Genomic DNA, 22008 nt, shown 5'->3' with positions numbered 1-22008 from the left:
CTTGTTAAAAGAGGGTGGAAAGTAAGTTGGTACAGTAGAAGGAACAAAAGGGGTTGCAGCTAAGGGACCGAAGGCACACTGCAATGAACCTTATGTAATGCCTACATGCGGTGCACTGATGGCACTACCCGCTAAGGGAAGTGCTAATATGAACATAAAAATTTCACATTACATTTCATGTTATCTATTTTTCTCGCTAAACTTCATCTTATCTCATCCACAATTTATATCAGTACAGTCAAAACAAAGCTACTAATTAGCATTCATCACAAATATAAGCACAACGAAAAACGAATTCTTTTACCTGTCTTGCACGCAGAGCAACCCTAGAGTGCTTGGCACTATTCAGTTTAGTTAGCTGCTCCAAAATTGATGCCAAGTCATCCGTAAGGCCTGGTTCATGGTCACAAAGGTGCTCAATCAAAAGAATCACCATCTACATTATAAAAGAGACAAGTTTTGAGAACACAGGACTGAAGAGCATATGAAATATTACACAATTTATTATAATAATTTATAAAAAAAAAATCATCAGAATAATATCCTGAAAGAAACTAACAACAATAAATTGTCAAGGATCCAGACTGGGGAAAGGGAGAATTTGTAAATCTTTTTTTTACTCTAAAGCAACTTGAAATGTTCAAGAGAGAAAGAGAGAGAATAATCATTCAACAAAATACTCGATCTGCTTGGTTATGCCCAAGTGAAGTCTTTAATAATGGCAAAATGAATATAAAATACAGAAAATTTTCATTCAAAAGTAATTGAAATATATATTCAGTACAAAACTATCAATCATAATGAGCCATAAAATAGAGCCCACTGTCCTTAAAGTAGCAATCTTTTTTTCATAAACAAAAGTGGAGAAGCAACACTCCCTTGACACTAGTGCTACCTGGACCTTCAGTATTCATCCAGTAATTATTTCATACATTATGAGTCTGACATGCTGGTAACAACTCACTGAAGTGCTCCCTAGGCTTTTTTATCTGAAGCTTTATTATTTAGTTTCTTCCACTTTCAATTCATCTTTTATTTCCATACTAATAAGTTTACAGCTTTTACCCTACTTTTTTTTTATATAAGCAGGCTCAATAAGTGATGTAACTGAATTGTAAATGCCTACATCTTAGCATGTTTCACATTTCCAATAAATAACTGTAAAAATTACATATTTTATTTTATCTGCATAAATATGTGGCAAATACTCAAGGATTACTCAATTTACTAAATAATTAAATCTTAACAGAAGACTATTCTTGCAACATGATAATTTGTTAAACATTATGCTTCATATATTTGAAGGTTGCATGTACAGAACATTACTTCTTAAGTCAAGAACTTAACATCATTATGTACTATTATAAAATGTGTAAAAAGAAGGACGACATTTACATTACTTTGTTAATCAATTTATAACACTCCAGTAATAATTGTCAATATGTTTCTTTTTGTATGAATTTTGTTATGAAACATGTTCAGATCAAGTCTGAGTGACTTACTATTTAATTACATAAATATATGTAGCTAAGTGAAAACACATTTAATTAAATTAAATAATTTCAATTAGCAAAGCAATTTAATACAGCTGAAATCAAAAGAACACTAGAAAAATAGGCTTCATGACTCTCAGCTTTCATCACTTGCTTTATGTTGGACATCTGATCAGCTGATCTAGCCAGACATATCTATTATGTAAAGGGCTACCCTTCTTTTTTTACTTATTCTTATTTTCTGCCATTATACTAAAAATATATTACCAATTTATTCTATAATTGTTTATTTGGGTGCTTCCATTAGCTTTTCCCTAACTTAAACATTTTCCTAAACTTTCCTGATCTTTTAAGACTACATATCTCCTTGCAACTCTTCTTTCATACCTGATTTTTCTTCATGACTTGCGAATGAGACAGAAGTGTTGACAATACACTGGCCATGTCATCCTTGTTCCTCTCTCTTATGGCATGAACACACTTATCATATGACCCTGTAAATTGTGAAAAGGAAACTTTAATATCATGCTATGAGACTTACTTAACATATATCAGTCATTGAGAAACACTTGGCTTGTCCATCTAGAATTAACTCTTTTTAAAATCAAGTGAAGTTTAATGCAGAATTAGGCACTGGTATTCCTAGTATTTCATAAATTGGATTTCAATAATCAACTCAATAAACTACAGTGTACGGTTATTGTCAGCACTTAAAGCTCACACTGTAATAACTAGCACTCTAGAAAGGAACTAATGTCATTCTGAAAGTTTATCCTTACCATGCTGGAACTGAGTCTCAACTTGAAGATAGTGTTTTAGCAACTCTTGTACAACCTGTGTCATTCCACCCCTGCTCCCCTTTTTGTATCTTTCACATAAGAGTAGCAAGCCACTTATTGTCTTCAAGAATACTTCACGATCTTTCTTCTGAAGGGAAGCAGCATGGCTGAAAATTTTTAATATACAAAAATATAACATCATAGACCATTTTAATGATTACTACAACAGAAAAGGCACAATGAGTGGAAAATGTCAGATTTCTACATATGTAAATCATTATAGACAAATGAAAAACCTTACAATGATCATACTTATTTATTACAGTAGCTATTTCCTGAGAGGGGAACTGGGCAAGCATTGACGTAACATTACTGCCATAAATGAGCATATATTTCCGTACTTTCTTCTCAACAGCTTGAGGTATCCGCCCTGAAATTGACGCTATTACTTCCTGTATCAAGTAGAAATATACATTATCAGATTATCAATAAAGTGTCCAATTTTATGAAATATTACTTTTAAAAATCATTTTTGGTTAGCAGAATCTTAGGGTAACCAGTATAACAACATACAAGGTCATCAATGCTCGTAGATAATAATACAGATATAAGGGAATATGCCAGTATGCATTTCACACCCTATTAAAAATGACAAATTTTCTAAGACAATTTGTATTTTTCATAGCTATAAACCTGAGGTCTTAACAATAGGATAATTTCTAGCACCTAGCTGGATCCGGTAAAAAAGTAGATGAAAGCAAGGAACCTTGTGGTATCTGGCAATGCATGCGTAGATCAGGTGAAGAGTGGTCAAACGCTGAACATCTACGCCAGTCTTTCCCAACTCAGGATGACTTAACAAAAAGAGGGGCGGCTAGAGGCGGGCAGTATAACGTTAAGACCTCAGGTTTGTAGCTATGAAAAATACAAATTGTCTTAGAAAATTTGTCATTTATTCATACGCGAACAAACCCTCGGTCTTAACAATAGGATAGACTCATACTTGGAGGGAGGTATAAGACATCCTAGACCGGTTGGGGGCCTACCCGCCAGTCCAGCTCTCAAAAGAAATAGTTCTTGGAGAGGGACTGAAGCCCATTGAGAAGCTAGATACACTAAAATCTAACCACTCAGAACCTGAGAGACATACAATGATATATGGGATAACCATTGTATAGGGAACCAAAGAAAAACTGTGACTGTCCAAAAAACAAACCAGGGCACTAGGGTTTGTAGTACTCCCGACTCCTCCTTGTCCAGGAGCGGAGCCTATGCTACTAAATAGTGGGTAAGATATTGAATACTGCACGACCACACTACCAGTATGACTACCTCACTCACCTGTATCAGACCAGTCCAGCAAATGATGTGTCAATTCCTTAAACGGCCCGAAGGAAGAAGGAAAGGCACAAGAGAAAGAAGGAGGCCAGCCAACTCACTCATTCTCTCATCCACACAATCATCTTAGGTAAGATACAAAGGGCAACTGAGTTACACAACCTGTTGGGCAGCCACCACAGGACCCAGGGAAAATGTGTCCATAGATCTGTGGGCAACATCCTTAAGATAGAAAGAGGTGAACGTGGACTGGCGTAACCAAGTACCAGCGCTCAATACACTATGTACAGCCAAGTTCTTTTTGAAAGCCAGCGGGGGAACAATACCCCTAACGTCATGTGCTCTAGCCTGCACAGACGTGGCGATGGAATCATCAAGAGTCAAGTATGCCTGTCTGATGACTTCCCGTATCCAAAAAGAGATAGTATTCTTAGATACCTCTTTCTACGTACGGCCTGTACTGACAAAAAGCCTGCCGCAGCCTGGTCTAAGGTGCCGATTCCTTTTAAGATAGTAACGCAGGGCCCGGAAAGGGCACAACAAAAGCTCTTGAGCATCACCACCCACAAAGTCAGTCAGTGAGGGAATGGAGAATGAAGTGAACCTGTCATCATGCACCGAGGGATTTTGGGTCTTGGCCACGAACTCCGGAACGAATTCGAAGGACACTGACTTCCAACCCCTGGTGTGCTTCACATCATAACTCAGACCGTGGAGCTCTCCTACCCTTTTGGAAGATGCTAAAGCTAAAAGGAAAACTGTCTTAAGCACCAGGTTCCTATCAGATGAGCGGCGCAAGGGCTCATATGGGCTCTTAGTCAAGCTCTAAGCACAAAGGAAACATCCCACGTTGGGGGCTTGAGCTCTCTAGGAGAAGACAACTGCTCAAACCCCTTGACTAGCAGGGAAAGTTCCCAGGATGAGGAGACGTTGATACCCTTCAGGCGTAACACCAAACTCAGAGCCGCCCTGTAGCCTCTAATAGCAGACACAGACAAACTTTTCTCGTCTCTGAGGAAGGTTAAAAAGTCTGCTATTCGCTGAATAGAGGTCGCGAGTGGAGAAAAAGCCTGTTTACGACACCAATCACAGTAGATCGCCCATTTGCCTTGGTAAACTGCGGAGGTTGACTTCCTAAGACTGCTGGTAAACTGCGGAGGTTGACTTCCTAAGACTGCTGGACATGTGCCCAGCTGACTTCTGAGAAAAGCCTCTCTCTCGGAGGAGATAGTTGATAGCCTCCAACCGTGAAGAGAGAGGGATTCTACTGACTGGTGGAACCTTTCTGCATGGGGCTGACACAGGAGATGCCGCAAAGCGGAATCTCCCTCGGAATCTCCGACAACAACGATAGCAGATCTGGAAACCATTCCGCCTGAGGCCACAGAGGGGCCACCAGAGTCATTCTGAGACCCTGTGAACCCAACAGCCTGTTCAGAACCTGACGGATCAAACAAAACGGAGGGAAGGCATACACCTCCACGTTGTCCCAGGGATGTTGGAATGCGTCTTCTGCCAATGCGAAGGGATATCGGACCAATGAACAGAACACTTCCAGCTTCCTGTTGTAACGTGTCGCGAAAAGGTCCAGCATGTGTCTCCCCCAAATCTGGAAAAGCCTGTCTGCCACCACTTGATGAAGGAACCACTCTGTGCCTAAGATCTGATCCCGGCGACTGAGTTTGTCTGCGACCACGTTCCGTTTCCCTGGGATATACCCGGCTGAAAGCTCTACCGAATTGCTGAACCCACAGGTGAAGCTCGACAGTCAAGGCATGAAGCTGCTGAGAGACGAGGCCTTCCTGTTTGTTCACGTAGGCTACCACCGTGGTGTTGTCCGACATGAGAACGACAGAGTGACCCTCTACCATCCCCCGAAACTCCTTCAGACCCAGGAAAGCTGCATTCAACTCCAAGACATTGATATGCTGCTGCTTGTCTTCCAAACCCCAAACGCCTGAAGCGATGAGGCCGCCTAAGTGTGCGCCCTAACCTGTGAGGGAGGCGTCCGAGAACAGAAGGAAGTCCGGAGGGAGAGAGCGCAGAGGGACGCCCTTCAATAGATTCTGGTCGTCCAGCCACCAATGAAGGTCTTCTCTCACTTTCAAAGACAGTGGGACCATAAACAGGGGAGAGTTCCCAGCCGGAGACCAGAATTCCCCGTCTCCATTGCAGAGACCGAAGATGAAGACGCCCATGAGGGACCAGCTTCTCCAGGGAAGATAGCACTCCCAGAAGAACCTGCCACTGATGAGCTGACTGATGCGACTTTGAGAGGAAGTTGCACGCCACAGCCCGCAACTTCTCCAATCTCTGATCCGACGGGAAAACTCTCGCCACTGTCGTATCGATGACCATGCCCAGGTAGAGAATCCTTTGAGTGGGTACAAGGTTCGACTTTTCCTGGTTGACTAATATGCCCAGGTCCAGGCAGAACCAAAGAAGACAATCCCTGTCTTGCAGCAGCTTTTCTCTGGAAACTGCCAAGACCAACCAATCGTCGAGGTACCTCAGCAAATGGATCCCCTGAGCATGGGCCCAACTTGACACGAGAGAGAAGACCCTTGTGAACACTTGAGGGGCTGTGGTCAACCCGAAGCACAAGACTTTGAACTCGAAGATCTTGCCCGCCAGAGAGAAGCGAAGGAACTTCCTGGACGTGGGATGAACAGGGATTTGGAAGTATGCGTCCTTCAAGTCTATTGACAGCATGAAGTCGCCTTCCTTTACGGCTGCCAACACCGAGTGAGGGTCCTCCACCCATCTTGAACCGTGTCTTTCTGATGAAGTGATTCAAGGTGGATAAGTCGATCACAGGCCTCCATCCTCCCGATGCCTTGGGCACCAAAAAGAAGTGACTGTAAAACCCCGGGGACGGACGCACTACTTCCGCTATCGCATCATTGTCCAGCATCTTCTGCACCTCCTCCTGAAGAGCCAAGAACTTCAGAGAATCTGGGGGATACGTCTTCCTGAGCTGCAGCTTGTCCAACAGAGGAGGAGAAGAAGTCGAATGGCAACAGGTATCTCCCCACCCGAAGGACATCTACCGCCCATTTTCCGCCCCGTAACACTGCCACTTGGCCCAATGGCCAGCCAGGCATCCCCCCACCTGTGGCGCAGGAGAGGGAGAGGCGCCCAACCTACTGACGGCCCCCTTAACTTCTGCTCCTAGGGCCTTTTCTTGGTTTAAAGGAACGAGAGCGAAAGGGGCGTTGTTTCCTGCGACTTGGGCTGTGACGCAATGGGAAGGCCCTGCCAAACTCGAGGTCCTCCATGGCCTACCAGGGGACGATCTCCTCGATTGGCTGCTGGAGCCGGGGGAGGGGGGTAGGGGGACCAAACGTCTCCGAGGGCAGGGCTCTGATTTAGACACAGCCTGGTGCACCAGACGGTGGTTTTTTTTCCTGGTGTCAGCCCGACGTCAGTCTATCGCGTTGTCGAGTTCGGTCCATGGAAACAAAAATTGCGATTCTCACAGGTCACCGTTCCTCAAGGCCAGCGAAGACTCGGTGTCGAGCGACCTCTCCATCCTAAACAAAGCCGCGTCCCTCCTAACCAGAAGAAGATTAGCCCGTAAATTGGCACTGAGGTGAGCTAAATAAGAAAACGCCTTGCCCCCAGATTACAAAAGACTGGCAAGCGAGGCGGCACTCACCAACCCATCAGGGGACCTGTCAGAAGCTATCTTGGCAATCACCACAGACCAGAGGTCCAGCCAAGAAACCATCTGCAACATGGAGGCCACCGTAGATTCCAAGGCTAAGCTTGTCCTTGGCGGAGATTAAGGGACGGAGCCACTGACCTCACCTGTTCCAAAGTCAAACCCAGCTTCAGGTGAATGACGTCTGGGTTAAGATGGCGTGACAACAAAAATGCAGAGCTCGTAGCATAGTACTTCCTATGTCTTGTGAGAAGTGGGGATAGGAGTTTGGTAGAACCTCTAGAGCAAAGTGAACCGTCCCGGTCAGAAACAGAGGCGTTAACCTTCTGCAAGATCGACTGAACGTGCCCTGACAACGGCAGCTGGAGAGATGATTTGGGGTCCTGAGCAGCTCCCACCAAGGCTTCCAAGCAAGAAAGGGTGTAGGACGACCGATCCTGAGTCCTACTTTCCAAATTGTTGAACCCACGAAAGAGATCAACAACCTCCGAAAAGGAAGACAGAAACTCCTGCGTGTCCCCTTCTTCCTGCTCTAGCACTGGCGACCGATGACGAGAAGGATGTGTAGCCTCCTCTAATGCGTTTACTTCACCAAAATTCACAGATGGGTTAGTAGGCAAACAGTCTGAAATCTCCACTAGCCTATCTGGGCTGGGTCCAAGCGTCAGCCTCCGAGACGGACCCACTGAAACATTAGGCATATCACTTACCTCAACAGGTGACTCCAGACGGCCAAGAACAGACACAATGGCAGCCGTACGTACGTGAGATGGGGGGGAAACTCGAGCACTCAAGACTAACGGAGAATCCCTTATAGTGGAAGATTTGGAAGCAAGCAAACACTCCGGCTGCACCACCTCCGTGCTCACTACCTTCGACCTCTTGACAGGCGCCTTCAGGTCTTTACGGCGACGAATAGGCCTGGGAGAAGAAGGAGCACTACTATCACGTGCACGGACGGGGGAGGTTGCCACACGCTCGCGATGTGCAAGGACGGGGTGGGGTGGTTGCACGTACGAGGTTCGGCGGCGAAGCAACCCCTGCAGAATACACATCACTAACACTGCCCGACACCACAGCACTCTCGGGAACGCGTCCGTGCTGTTCCTCCCTCGGCGGCGAAGGAAGGGCAAGGTCCTTAGCCTTCCAATGCCTAACACGCCCACGAGGCGTAGAGGGGGGAGAGGGAGAGGGAGACAGCACCAGCTTCTTATGCGCACTCTTCTCGGAAGGCGACGGGGGAACAAAGCAACGCGGTTCCTACCAGTCCTCCCAACCGATAATGGCAGCCAACTTCACATCTAAAACAGAGTCCAGCCTCTGAAGCACCGCCTGGCATATGAGCTCGGACTGACGTGCCAGAGAAGGCTCCGAAGACAAGGAAGGGAGATGTTTTGAACTGGGCGGCAGAGATGACGTCACGTCTAAGAGAGGCAGCTCGGAGGCGACTGGAAGATACGTCATCGATGAGAGTGACGTCACAAGCGGCGGTGACGTCATGACCTCCCCTCTGAGCGAGGGGGGAAAACGAGACGCCACGGCGGAGGAATACACAAAGATGGGCCCCGTGACGACAACAACGGGGCTGACGCCGCAGCATCACTCCAAGACAAGGCGGCAGCAGACACCGGCGGAGCAATACAAGATGGCCTACTGCTCCCTCCCGAGGAAACGAGGCCTGGAGGGGGGGGGGGGGGCGGGGGGGGGGGGAAATTCCTGGCTGGACTGGGAAGGGGGGGAGGGATGGCCTGGCTGGACTGGGGGGGGGCGGAGGGGGTGCAATGGGCCAAGCCTCTTCAAAATGCGCTAGCAACCACCCCAAGGACGGGGTACCCCCAAGCCCAAGCGTCTTCCAAATTGCCGCCATTTTGGACACCTCCGATTCTGGAAGAGAAGAGAATGATGAAAAAACCTCACCCTTCTCGGGAACCACCGAAAAAACTCCCGAAGAAGAGGGGGCTAAATTACAATTAATACCCTGGCGACCTCTCGATACTTCCATCGACGAACTTCCATCGACGAATCAATGGAAGAAAAGGAAGGAGAAGCAGGGGCAAAGCTACTATGGGGGTTGACGACTGCAGAAGACGAAACATCGGGAATAGGAGTAAAGCCCTCCCAAGAAGGAAGAGTGGAGACTCTCCAACGTTCCCTCTTACCATAAAACTTCCTCCACTGCTCCAAAGGCCATGCCCGGCATTACGTACAAGGATTTGTAATCGTACAAAAATTGGAACGGCACCTACTGCAAGTAATGTGAGGGTCCGTCGCTGACGAAGGAAAAAACCCAACTCTCGTCTCAAGGCGGTAAAGAAAGACTGGAGTAGATGTTCGGTGTTTGACCACTCTTCACCCGATCTACGCATGCGTTGCCAGATACCACAAGATTCCTTGCTTTCATCTACTTTTTTACCGGATCTAGCTAGGCGCTAGAAATTATCCTATTGTTAAGACCGAGGGTTTGTTCGTGTGTGAACAATTCTCATATTCTGTGACATGATTGAGTATGGCTTCAGATGTTTGTAGTGACTTTCTTTTTAAAAGTCATTAAAATAACAAAGCTATGGCTTTTTCTGATCTCTTCCCACTATACGGTTATCAGGAATGTGGAGTCCATTCCATTCTGATGCCTCATAGCACTGTTTCATAACTATATTAACATATAAACATAGACCATTCTTCATTCAAAAGCATCATATTTGTTCCTGTCATGAGACTGAATAGCATCAAATATCATGTGGAAACTTTATTTACTAAATTCACATTAGTGGTCATCACTGATGCACAGTCTCTTTGACAACAATCTGCGCACTTATATCAATTCAGAAAATTATAATTAAGCAAAATCTGGAATCTTATCCTCCATATTTTTGCTTTAGCTGAAGTGTAATGAAGTATCCTTCATCATTACTTCTCTCAGTCCTGTGCACCATAAATATAGAATGTGTGTTGTTTGTTTAGTTTTAGATTTTGTGAAATCATGGAGTCAAGAATTCCTTCTTATACAGAGGTCTGGATAAACTAATCCAATCCTCTATACATAATAATAATAATAATAATAATAATAATAATAATAATAATAATAATAACTAATAATAATAATAATAATAATAATAATAATAATAATAATAATAATAATAATAATAATAATAATGTATAACAAAACTAAAAAAAAAAATTTTTGTCATCACTGAATTACCTGTAACTCAAGTAAGGGTAAGTTTGGATCCCTCAACACATTCATCAGCTTCTGAACTGTCTCCTTTACCTTTGCTGTGAAGAACTGGTCAGGCAAGCAAAACCCTGTATAAGAAAAAATTAATAAGAATACAAATTTCAATAGTTTGTCAATTATAATTATTACTGTACAGCAGTTTCTCAAACCACTGACTTTCATTCCTAGACTCACAGGGCATACTTGCTTCTGTTTTTGCTGGTTTATCATTATTTGGCATTTTGTTTGCTTGTTTTCACTTTTTATGTACAAATAACTTTTGTGTAACTACTAATATATCTATCAACACAGAAAGGAACAAACCAAAGGGAAAATGAATAAACAAACCTAAACTAAAGCATCAGCAAGATCTGGCCCTTCTTGTCCAACTGATCAGCCATATTGGTGTTTCTGCCTTGGACAAAACACTGGCATCAAAAGTATGTATGTTCTTGGACTCTGACCAACACAGAATTCCATTTTAAGCAAGAACTTATCCTTCTGTGCTTCTTAAGGTGTAGCAGGGTCATAGTATTGTCTGAGAAGATTGCTATTTTTTCCAAAGACAGAATATTTTTCTTGCAGATTCCTCCAGCCAACTTCCAGTTCTACAATGCTTACTTATCTAGGTTCCCTTGAATGACACCCGATCCTGCTGATGAGGAATCTAAGTACAATGTCACTGGAGGAATTTCTGCTAACAGTAATAGTCTGTTCTTCAATCAACTCAGACTGTCTGATAATGATAACTGATAGAATTCTGACATAGAGCCTGGGATAAAGACCTGCTGTGTCACTCCTCCTAATGGAATAGAATTTGTCTCACACTCCATTTTGAAAGAGACAAACTTTTCCAGTATGGATTATATCAGTATATATATATATATATGTATATATATATAATATATATATATATATATATATCATATATTATATATATATAGTATATATATATATATATATATATTATTAATATATATATATATATTGCTACCTTTATATATATATATATATATATATATATAGTATATATATATATATATATATATATATATATTATATATACTGCTACGTTTATTGAACGCCTCGCCTTCCCAGCAGTTTTTTTATTAATATTGGTAATAAAAGGAGCAGCCATAGTCCTCTAAATATCAGCTGATTTTTAGTAACCGCGGGAACCCAAAACCCGCCAGCCAGAGATGGGGAGTTCCAAAGTTGGGGGAAAATAGACTCTTGTCAGCTTTAGGGACGTATCTCAAAAGGGAAGGATGTAGGCAGACTGGTACTTCTTAGGCCTATATCTTAAGCTCTTTTTCCTGTGAACCCTCTGATGGCTGTATGTTCTGTTTCCAGGATTTGCCCTGCTCGTGGGGGGTTAAGCTGACCCCCAACACCCAGGCAAGGCGCCTGCGATCGGCCCCAGTCGTCTCCAGACGTGACCTCGGACGGATGTCCGCAGCCAGCCTTCCCACATTTAGGCCTATCCATGGCGTACTGGCGCGCCAAGAGACCCAGACCTAAGACAAAGCACTTTTCCACAAAGGGTCCACACTGAACATTGCATCCAGGTACGTCTTGTGAAACAGCATATTGCCAGTCCCTTACATCCTAGTGCCTAATTACTCCCCATTTTCCCAATTCAAACTTTATATCAAAAGAACTCATCCCTTTGTTTCCTCTCACTGCCTCATGGCCGGCATGCTTCCCTTGTGTGATCGTCCCAGACAAATGAAGTCATTGCATACCTCAGTGAAACATTAAAGTTCATTTTCACCCCGTGTTAGAGAACGAAACAATCGTAATTTGGGGCAAGAAATCCTTTTTCTTTTATCTTGTCTAATCTGGGATTCTTTTCCAGATTCCCTGAGTCACGTGTCAAGTCTATCTGCCCCGCAAGTGTTGCATTACCCAAGATTATGAAACCAGCTTTTACGAATCCCATTTTGCGCCAGCAATCATTCACTTGAGAGATGTTATTAGTCCATGTGGGGGCCGTTGCATTTACTTTTCTCCAGGCCAGTACGAGCAGCTTGTAAATAAATAGCTGTAAAGTATTTAGCTGAGTTTCTGGCGACCTTTCCTCTAGAGTAAATTATCACTATAAATCCTTTTATGGTAAGTTCAAGTAAATTCATTTTGTTTTCCCTTAACTTTTCCTGTTTACGTATCGGAGCCTCTCTCAAGGCCGGGCTCATACGTAAAAATGTCGACCTCGCCAAGGATTCGAACCTAGCTTGCTTAAAAAAAGCTTGTAAATCGCGTTACCCCTTGTAAAACGAATGTAAATGTTTTTCAAAGCGCATATCAAAGCACACTTGCAGGGAAAGACACACACTGGCTCACGGTAAGGTATACCATTCATGCAATATGATATTGTTATGATACAATAAAGTTTGTTCATACTTACCTGGCAGATATATATATAGCTGTATTTTCTGAAGTCCGACAGAATTTAAAAAACTTTCGACACACGCAGTGGTCGGCCAGGTGGTTAATACCCATTCCCGCCGCTGGGAGGCGGGTATCAGGAACCATTCCCATTTTCTATTCATAATTTTTATTTCCACTGTCCCCTGAGGGGAGGTGGGTGGGTACTTGATTATATATATCTGCCAGGTAAGTATGAACAAACTTTATTGTATCATAACAATATCATTTTGTTCATGAACTTACCTGTCAGAATATATATATAGCTGAATCCCACCTTTGGAGGTGGGAAGGGACAGAATAGAAGGATTTTGGGAAACAAATGCATGCAGATGATTTACATCTTGGTTCCACCTGTTAGCATAGCTGACTTCGTGATTACTGTCACCCAAGTCTGCTTCTGCTTTACTAGAGTTGCCAGCGAGGTAGAGACCTATAAAGCTGGTGCACTCCAGATAGATCTGTCAACGGGGGCGTGACCACAATGTGACTAGACCATATTGACCATACCATGAGGGCTAAGAAGTAAAATAAATATATATATATAAATATATATATCACCACCTGACCAACCTAGCCAAAGTTAAGGTGTGTTAACTAAGGCTTAAGAATTAAGAAGTCGCCGTTTGTCGGCGACTCAACAACTAAATTAAGAGCTCTTCCTAACCATTTTCTACAGGATAGGCTGAGTGGTACTTCTTGCCCCCAAGATTGTGTCTGCCGACACGTATGGGCCCTAGCGAGCAGCAGATCTCATATGCCATCTTCACATCTCGCAGGGAGTGTGAACGTGAACACAGAGTTGCTTCGCTAAAAACATGGTACTCAGGATGTGCTGAGTGCCATGCTCTGTTGAAATGCTTCCGAGGCGCGCCCTCACCTCGTGAGCATTCAGATAAAAAGATTTCAAATCTTTGTGCAAACACAATGAAGAGCATTTTTGAAAGAAACTCCTTAACACTAAAGCCCATGGGTGTTCTTCGATATGGGCAAGTCTGGTCTTTTTCGAACACTGCAGATTGCCCCGAATGACTTCGACTTTCTTGAGTTTTATGTAGATAAAACTTGCGAGACCCGACATGGCACAGGTACTCTCTCTGGCTCCTGCCCACTAACTTGTGCCATCCTTGCTTCCAAGCACCTGGCCCAAGGACAAAACGGGTTTCCATTCTTAGGCCACAATGGAAGGCTTAGAGAGCACACCGCCTTGTGTTCTCTAAGCCAAAACTTGTGACGATGGCTTAAAATCTCACTAACCCTCTTTGTCGTAGCTAGGGTAGTTAGAAGAAGGTCCTTCCTGATCACATGCAAGAAGTTAACAGGTAGGAGAGGTTCGAATGCTTTGACATCAAGAAACTTCAGACTACGTCTAAGTTCCATATTGGAAAGCTTTGATCTGGACATGCACAGTCAGTCCGTCTGTACTAAAAGTCAGGTGATCCGACAGTTGACCAGTCAGACGAAATCAAGGACAGCAAGGCTGTACCCTGAAGACCATAAGGCACTATTCTTTGCTGAAGGATGAGTGTCTGGACTGCAAATGTGGGCGATTCAATCTAAGCAAACCTTGGGGGGTGTATCAACGCAACCCAACGTCGTCAGCGAATCAACTCCTGACTTGAGCTTCTGGTGCCAGGAGAAAGGAGTGAGGAGCAAAAAGGCGATTCAGTCCCGAAGGAAGAATGCCTGACAGTCCAACCTGGTCTCATGTTACACGATCATCGGGGGTGTATAACGCAACCGACTTTGTCAACAAGAAACTCAGGGCTACTATATGTCGCCTGATCTCGCACGAGTGTCTGGACTCCGAGAAAACAGGTGAGACAAAAAAGTAGATGGTGAGGCGAGTTTCGAGATTCCACAGAACTCAAAGATCGTGAACGGGCTTTGTTGTTTGACAGACGCAAATCTCTGAGCCCAAAGGCCGTCAACAACATATTTGCGTTTATTCTTTAATAGTTGTGACTGCCAGCTTATCCCATTCTTCAGACGGAAATGGAAGACGGTAATCTTATTGCCTGTCAACATCTCGATAGTCTGAACGTAGTCAGACTCAGAGCGGAGAGGTTATAGGTACCTTTCGAGTTAAGAGTAGACCGCCTCTCTCGGGAAAAGGTCCTTGGAAAGTGAACTAGGAAGTATGTGACCTCTGTGAATCCAGGATCCTGAAGGCCACATGGGGCGATCAGCATCATTGTCGCTCCCTGTGACGTCATAAATCCTCTTATTACATTTCCTAAGCGATTGAAAAAGGGGAAAAGAGAACTAAACATCCATCCCCGTTCAATATCATAGGATGGCGTTTAATGGTACCGATCCCGGATCGAGAATAAGGGAGCAGAGAAGAAGAAGCCTCTTCGTCCTCAACATATCGAAGAGAAGAATGAAAGGGCGTCCCTAAAGTCTCCACACTCTCAACTTACTTCTAAAGAAAGATTCCACTCGGAAGTCAATAGTTGCTGCCGTCGATATGAGACGATTCGTAACGGACTTCTGCAATCCTGTAACGAACCTCTAGAGGATCGTTACATTCTACGCCTGTTTGTTATAATAGGCTCTTTCTCGTAAACTCGAACAGGGACCGAGAGAAGATACTTCTTAACGATATGAGAGAGCTGTGGAATATCAGAGTTGATCTGGACCACTGGTTCCAAAAACTCGTTTCGAGGGGACTGGGAGGGACCGACCGAAATTGCTTTTACTTCCTTCAGATTAAGATCCAGGACATCTGAACCCTATCCAGATGTCGGCACCTTCTTTCTATCACCCTCAGGTGATAGACGCACTGAGAGATGTTCAGAATCATTCCTAGATCTTGAATAATATTTCAGTTTCCCGGTAGGAAAAAAAAACTGTGGAGGTCTGAATTGCAGTCTATTCGAGGGGAGGAAACAAACTTCTTCAGGAAGGAAATGTCCCCAGCAAGCTCATCCATTCCTCCCCGAGTATGCTTACTTCCCTAATAAGGCTGCGCTTTGCCTAAGCAGGAGAGCATATAAAAGTGCAATGTTGCGGTATACTCGTAGTTCTATACCGTGCGGTAACGAGCACCGAAAGGATTAAGAGATAAACTATGTTGAACATAGTAAGGCAAAACGAATGCAACGTTTATTCATCACGTAAGAAATCCCCTCAATCTTAGGCTAAAGTCCGTGATTTTGTAGGACAGAGCTACAGTTAGTCAGTCAATCCCGCAGAGAGAGAGACGTAACCTACCGCGCATAACAGCGCACGATCTGTTACTGGCTCGGTTGGACTGGAGGACAGACACAGCAGCAGCCAGCAGCTTACGAACGTCGTCTCTTAACTTTATGTCTGGGTTGCCAGCTACCCTATTCTACGAAGAAATAGGTCCTGTTATTTTTTGAGCAGAAAGACTCTCAAGCTGGTATATTTAAGCGAAACAGAAAACGCTAAATATATAGATGCATTTGTGTCGTCAGAACACTACCATACAACGGTGAAAGATAAATCGGAAACTCCTGGAGGCTGCAGGGAGTAACGATTAAATGTCCTTAAAATAGACAATAGACCTCTCAGTTGCCATCCGAAGAGGTAACTACAGCAAGCGTATATGACTTGAAACCAACCAGTAGTAAAATAACGCAAGGCAAAATATGAAATTATATCACATACAGTCTGTTCATACTTACCTGGCAGACATATATATATAGCTGAATTTTGGAAATACAGCTACATACATATCTGACAGGCAAAGTTTCATGAACAAAACTTAATGAGAATCGAAGCAGACAGCTCAAGCTTCTTATGTTTATTGGACATAAGCGTTCATTGACGTAGTCTACAAGTCTATTTCTTGTACGAGTCTGCGAATGACGAATGAGAGCTCTTCCGAATCTTGTCAATAAGAGCTTATTCGCTTACGCAATATCAAGTTAATGAGAGTTTGTCATGAGAACTAACCCATTTACGGGACAAGAGAATATTGTCAATGAGGGGATACCCACTTACTGACCAAACAATTGTATATTGTCAATGGGGGAGTCACTGAATTGACAAAAGGTAATCCAGGAAGTCGAGCATTTTATTTTTTCCGATTCCCGTCTCAAACGAGGAAAGGGCAAGAATCCTGTTAAGAGACTGGGCTTACGGCAGGTAGAACGACGATGTTCAATTCGGCAGCGTAGTCCCGACTAGAAACTAACAAAATCTATCATCTGAAAAACCCTTTCAGATGGGCTAAAAAGCTTGCAAAATTATCCTGGGAAGAGGAAGAAACTCTCCAACCAGCTTCCTCTCCCGTATCACAACTAATGCCTGCTAAAGCTTAAAATTTATTGCAGTATGGCAAAGGAAGTCCTGTCTTGCGCTTTCCTGAAGAGCGTCCTTTGATGAGTGCCTTTGCAAGAATTCTACTGAACGTTGCCGAGAGTCCTGACTGCAGGACATCGAGCCTTTACATAACCCGTAACTGCCTTATCGCAAAGTCTTGACTGCGGTAGAGAAAACGAGATCTTCCCTTGAGCTTTCCTTAACTCCATCCACCTTTGCGAAAAGCAATATATTATTGACAGAGACCTCTTGAATTCACGAAACCCGAGGTCTTGCTGGGTGTCGAAGACGAAGTTGTCTGTTCACTTTAAGCTTCCTCCGAAGCACTGCTTGCTTCACATTCTTTGCATGTGTGGGTATAAGGTATCACCGAAGGTAGAGGTAAAAAAAAAATTCTTGAGGCCCAAATCGTAAACAAGAGCTTGAAGAGTTCACAGAAAACGTTCAGCCAGGCGACACCACCTGGCGTGCGCTGGCGTGCGCTGGCGTGCGCTGGCGCAGCGCGCTCCGGCGTCCACTGGCGGAGCAGCCGAGCACGATCGGCGCCACCGGCGCCCGGGCCCGGCGCTCGGTATCCACTGGGCGCGCTCGGCGTCCACGGCGCCGGCGCGGCTCGGTATCCACGCGGGGGGGGGGGGGGGGGGGGGGGGGCTCCGCTCGTCCACTAGTGCGCGGCGGCCATGCGCGCGCGCTGGCGTCCATCCGAACGTCCCGTCCAAGCCGAGCGTCAAAAGAAGCGTGCAGAAAAGCGTCACGCTCCTGACAGGCGTCAAAACAAGCGAAACTGCCTTCAGGGAAGAGCGAGATACATCTCGGAGAGAAATCCGACTGCACGAAACAGTCTCAGGAGAAGGGTTGATCGTGTGAGAATACGAGGGGCGAGGGAACGCCTTCTTATTCTCACAGTAACAAAGCTCGGACGTCCGCTCTCAAAAGCGTCCTGCTACTAAGACTTCTTTTTCATATTTCTCGGTGGAAAGACGTACACGTGATCAGGCGACGTTCGCCTTCTTACTTCTCACTGGAACGCATAACGAGAGAGAGGACATGAAGCGTCCTCTTCTATAAAGCTTCTAGAGGGCGCGAGTCCTTCCGAAAGCTCCAACCCCTGCGCGGGGAGGACGCTTCGGAGGACGAGAAGCAATCCTTCAGGATTCGTGCACGCACTTAGGCAGTCTGGAGATTTTCATCAGAAACTGCCGAAGGCACGCCAGATCGGTGGGGTTCCTTGTAACCCTCCTTCGGCTTTCGAACATGCTCTATCCCCAGGGTCCTGGGAGTCAAGCAGGGAGGTCCCGGCCTAGAGGCGAAATAAGGCCGATCTGACGCACCCTCCACTACACAAGGTTCACTGTCACTGCACTTAGCCACTTCACTATTGCTCTCTAAAGCAAGCACTTTCGAATCTAAGATACGAATCGAAAGAGTATTAGAGAAAGGGCAATAACCTCTACAGACACTGTTTAGGGCCCGAAGGCAACATTACAGGGTTAGGAGAAACAATAACAGAAGTAGCACTCTTCACAACAATGAAGGAAAGCGATCACCTCTCGCAGACATATTCATAACCCGTAGGCCATACTACAGGGTTAGGCAAAAAAAAAAAATCTACAGGAAGGTTAGCAGGTTCACTACCCTGACTTTTGTTTACTGATTAATTGCGTACATACGAATCATACGTTTTCCTTACGGAATTAGACATGTTTACTGATTAATTGGGTACATACGAATCATACGTCTTCCTTACGGAATTAGACAAAGTCTCACACTCCTTACATGACAAATCTCAACAAAGAAGCAAGACTCATACCCCTCGTGCATACCAAGTGCGGATCTACCGAAGCTTTCGGTAGCCACACCCTATCTTTGCAGACAAGACCCTCTGAAACTAGCCTAACTAGATTCAGATATCTTATGCAAAAATGAATCAAATTCAAATCAATTTAAGATAGCGTATGCCTAGCCACAAATCCAAGTAAATAAATTAAAAGACAATTAGGATACTTAGCGGCAATGAAGTTTCCAAAATCTAAGACGGAGGTACTGGAAACAGGTGTTTCCAGCACCGGCGACAGAAAAATTATGAATAGAAAATGGGAATGGTTTCCTGATCCCCACCCGCCTCCAGCGGCGGGAATGGGTACTAACCCCACCTGGCCGACCCACTGCGTGTCGGAAGTTTTTTAAATTCTGTCGGACTTCAGAAAATACAGCTATATATATATCTGACCGGTAAGTTTCATGAACAAAATGATTATTCTATAACCAATGTTAGCTTAAGGTACGTTTAAGTATTTTTATTACGAAGTGTTTTAAATAAGTGTTAAATGAGAAATATTATTATATTGTAACAGCCAGAGCGCCGAGCGAATTCTGTTATTTTGTAAATTGCATTTTTTTTCGTTATGACGAGACAGAGCACGTGTATTAGATAGATGCCAGAAAGTACCAGATCAAACTAGGAAGTGCTTTGCCAGGGTTTATTGCTGTGTTGGGAAGCCTAGCTAGTTAGGAGTGTTCTGCTAATAGTTATGGCAAAAGAAGTGTACAATTCTTTTGTCTGTGATAGGTTAGGGGAATTCATTTTAACGGAGGTTTCATTCCAAGTGTTGGTAACCGTTCAAGCTGGCCAGCTTGGTAAGCTTCGCACCTGCGCTGTCCCAGCCAGCCTTCATTTCACTCAAAGCGGCAGCCATGTTTTTATCCCTTTAAGCATTATCTCAACGATTTAAGCAAAGTAACGTAAGTCTTGAAAGTTTAACGTAAATAATATTAATCTCGGTATACTAGTATCTATCGTTCTGCCAGAGAAATTAACGTAATTCGCCTTGAATAAGAAATTAGAATTTCGTGTTGTAAATTGCCTCCGCGTTTACAGAGAATCAGCTGTTTGAACGACACGCTGCCCAGCTCGCTCACTGCGTTTCACGTCGCATCGCTCACTCGCTCGCTGAGCGAAAGTTTCATTCCACTTCGGACTTTACGTAACTTTTTTCCATTTACAAATGTTTGCTAACATTTCAGCTTAAAATCCTTACCGTCATTTCGCTTGTCACAGGGACCTAGTAATCTTACGTAAAGTTAACGTAAATCTTCAAGTAGAATAAATTACAAGAATTGTTAACGTAAAACGCGTCTTTGTGAAATTCATATTGAAACGCAAATCATTTCATAAGCGCAAGCCGCTACCATTAACGAAAAAATCGTTCACCGCGAGTGCGTTATCGTTTTCATAAATCGTATTCCAAAGCAATTCTTTCATTACACGTTAACGTAAGTAAATCATTTAACGCAAGTTGCGTCATATTAAACTAACATTATTAGTTCAATTCAATACAAGGGAGTTTTTCATATATCATTTTCACCCTCTCCGAGAGAGAGAGAGAGAGAGAGGAGAGAGAGAGAGAGAGAGAGAGAGAACCCATTATTCACGAAGCCAAGAGTACTACGTCCATTTCTTATATGCATGCAGAATTAACATTATTTTAGTCTCGTGTCTTTCATTTACACTGAGCGTGATACGTACGCGCCTGTGTCCATTGCAGTTTGCAAGCATTTATTTATTTCATTTACCGAGTACTTCAGCGAGGGACTGAGCATTTCTAAAATTACCATTACCTGTCGTTGCCTGAGTGGTTTTTTCATTTTCTTTATCACAAAAGACTTGCGTATACCGCAAGCACAACCCGCACAGTGTGCCACGCAAATTCATTACTTCCAGACAGGGAAGTCGTTACCAGTTTAGGACTGGCCACCCCCAGTGCACGTCAGGTCTTACCATTTTTACAGTGCCACTAATTCGTGACACTGTCCATCGACTGGCTGCTGAAGTACTCCCACCTTTTACTTTCTCTCCTCCACCATTACATTCTGCCACGAGCAGTGCCATTTCTCTTCAGTATATTTCAGTATACTGCATTTAGTGTCGTCCAATGGGACACACCAGCACTACCAGTGCTGTCCAAGGAAAGCCTCTTGAAGCGCCATTGCACCTGTACAGGCCGTACAGGTAGCCATTCTACCTGCGTGTCCGTCCTTACAGAACGCCCAATTGATTAGTGTGTCCGTGTACAAGGGTCAGTGAGGCCTTCGAACAAACCGCAAACCACCCTCCGAAATCCTTCCTTAAACAAACAACCTCCAACAAGGGAACGCCTCCCAAAGTGCCGCAATACCAGCCCATAAGTGCTGTCAAACCTGTGTCCGTCCTTGTCCCTTACGGGACGCCCAATCCATTAGTGTATCCGCTATCCCGGATCACCCAATCAAGGGAACGCCTCCCGAAGTGCCGCAATACCAGCACTACTAGTGCTGTCCCAAAAGGAACGCCTCCTGAAAGTGCCGTGCACCTGTACAGACGTACAGTTAGCCCTATACCTGCGTATCCGTCCTACGGAATGCCCATTCATTAGAGTATCCACCATTTCGGATCACTCTACCACGGAACGCCTCCATAAGTGCCGTGCACCTGTATTGGACCTACAGGTAGCCCATTCCAGCGTCTCCCAAGTGAGGAACGCCCTTAAGTGTGACGTACGCCGCACACTCCATGTGATTGTCTCACCTCCTCAGAAGGTGCCATTCCAGAAGTGCCACCAACTTACGGGGCACTTCCCAAGTGCCACGGAGCACCCAGTCTTTTAAGACTTTTCACTACTTTTATTGCAGAACTTTCACTACTTTTATTGCAGAACACATTTCCAAGTGAGTGCCACATTACCCAGTAGGCACTCCCATTCCATCCATTACCCTTCCTGGCCATTATTTTCAAACTTTATCAGAGCCTCTACTGCAGCCTAA

At 44.4% G+C, this 22008-nt stretch overlaps 1 protein-coding gene across 1 annotated transcript in view; it reads right to left on the bottom strand.

Moving 5' to 3' along the window:
- The window catches only part of LOC135207998 (acetyl-CoA carboxylase-like), a 460030-nt gene that overhangs the window by 206158 nt on the left and 231864 nt on the right, over positions 1 to 22008 (bottom strand). Inside the window, exons 17-20 of the mRNA XM_064240089.1 lie at positions 2585 to 2724; positions 2273 to 2439; positions 1881 to 1987; positions 305 to 436 (exon numbers count right to left, since the gene is read on the bottom strand). Coding sequence (XP_064096159.1) covers positions 305 to 436; positions 1881 to 1987; positions 2273 to 2439; positions 2585 to 2724 — 546 coding nt within the window. The remainder of the gene's footprint in view (positions 1 to 304; positions 437 to 1880; positions 1988 to 2272; positions 2440 to 2584; positions 2725 to 22008) is intronic.

This window comes from Macrobrachium nipponense, chromosome 34 (assembly GCF_015104395.2).
Source record: "Macrobrachium nipponense isolate FS-2020 chromosome 34, ASM1510439v2, whole genome shotgun sequence".
Classification (NCBI taxonomy): domain Eukaryota; kingdom Metazoa; phylum Arthropoda; class Malacostraca; order Decapoda; family Palaemonidae; genus Macrobrachium; species Macrobrachium nipponense.
This window is presented reverse-complemented; position numbering and strand designations above follow the sequence as displayed.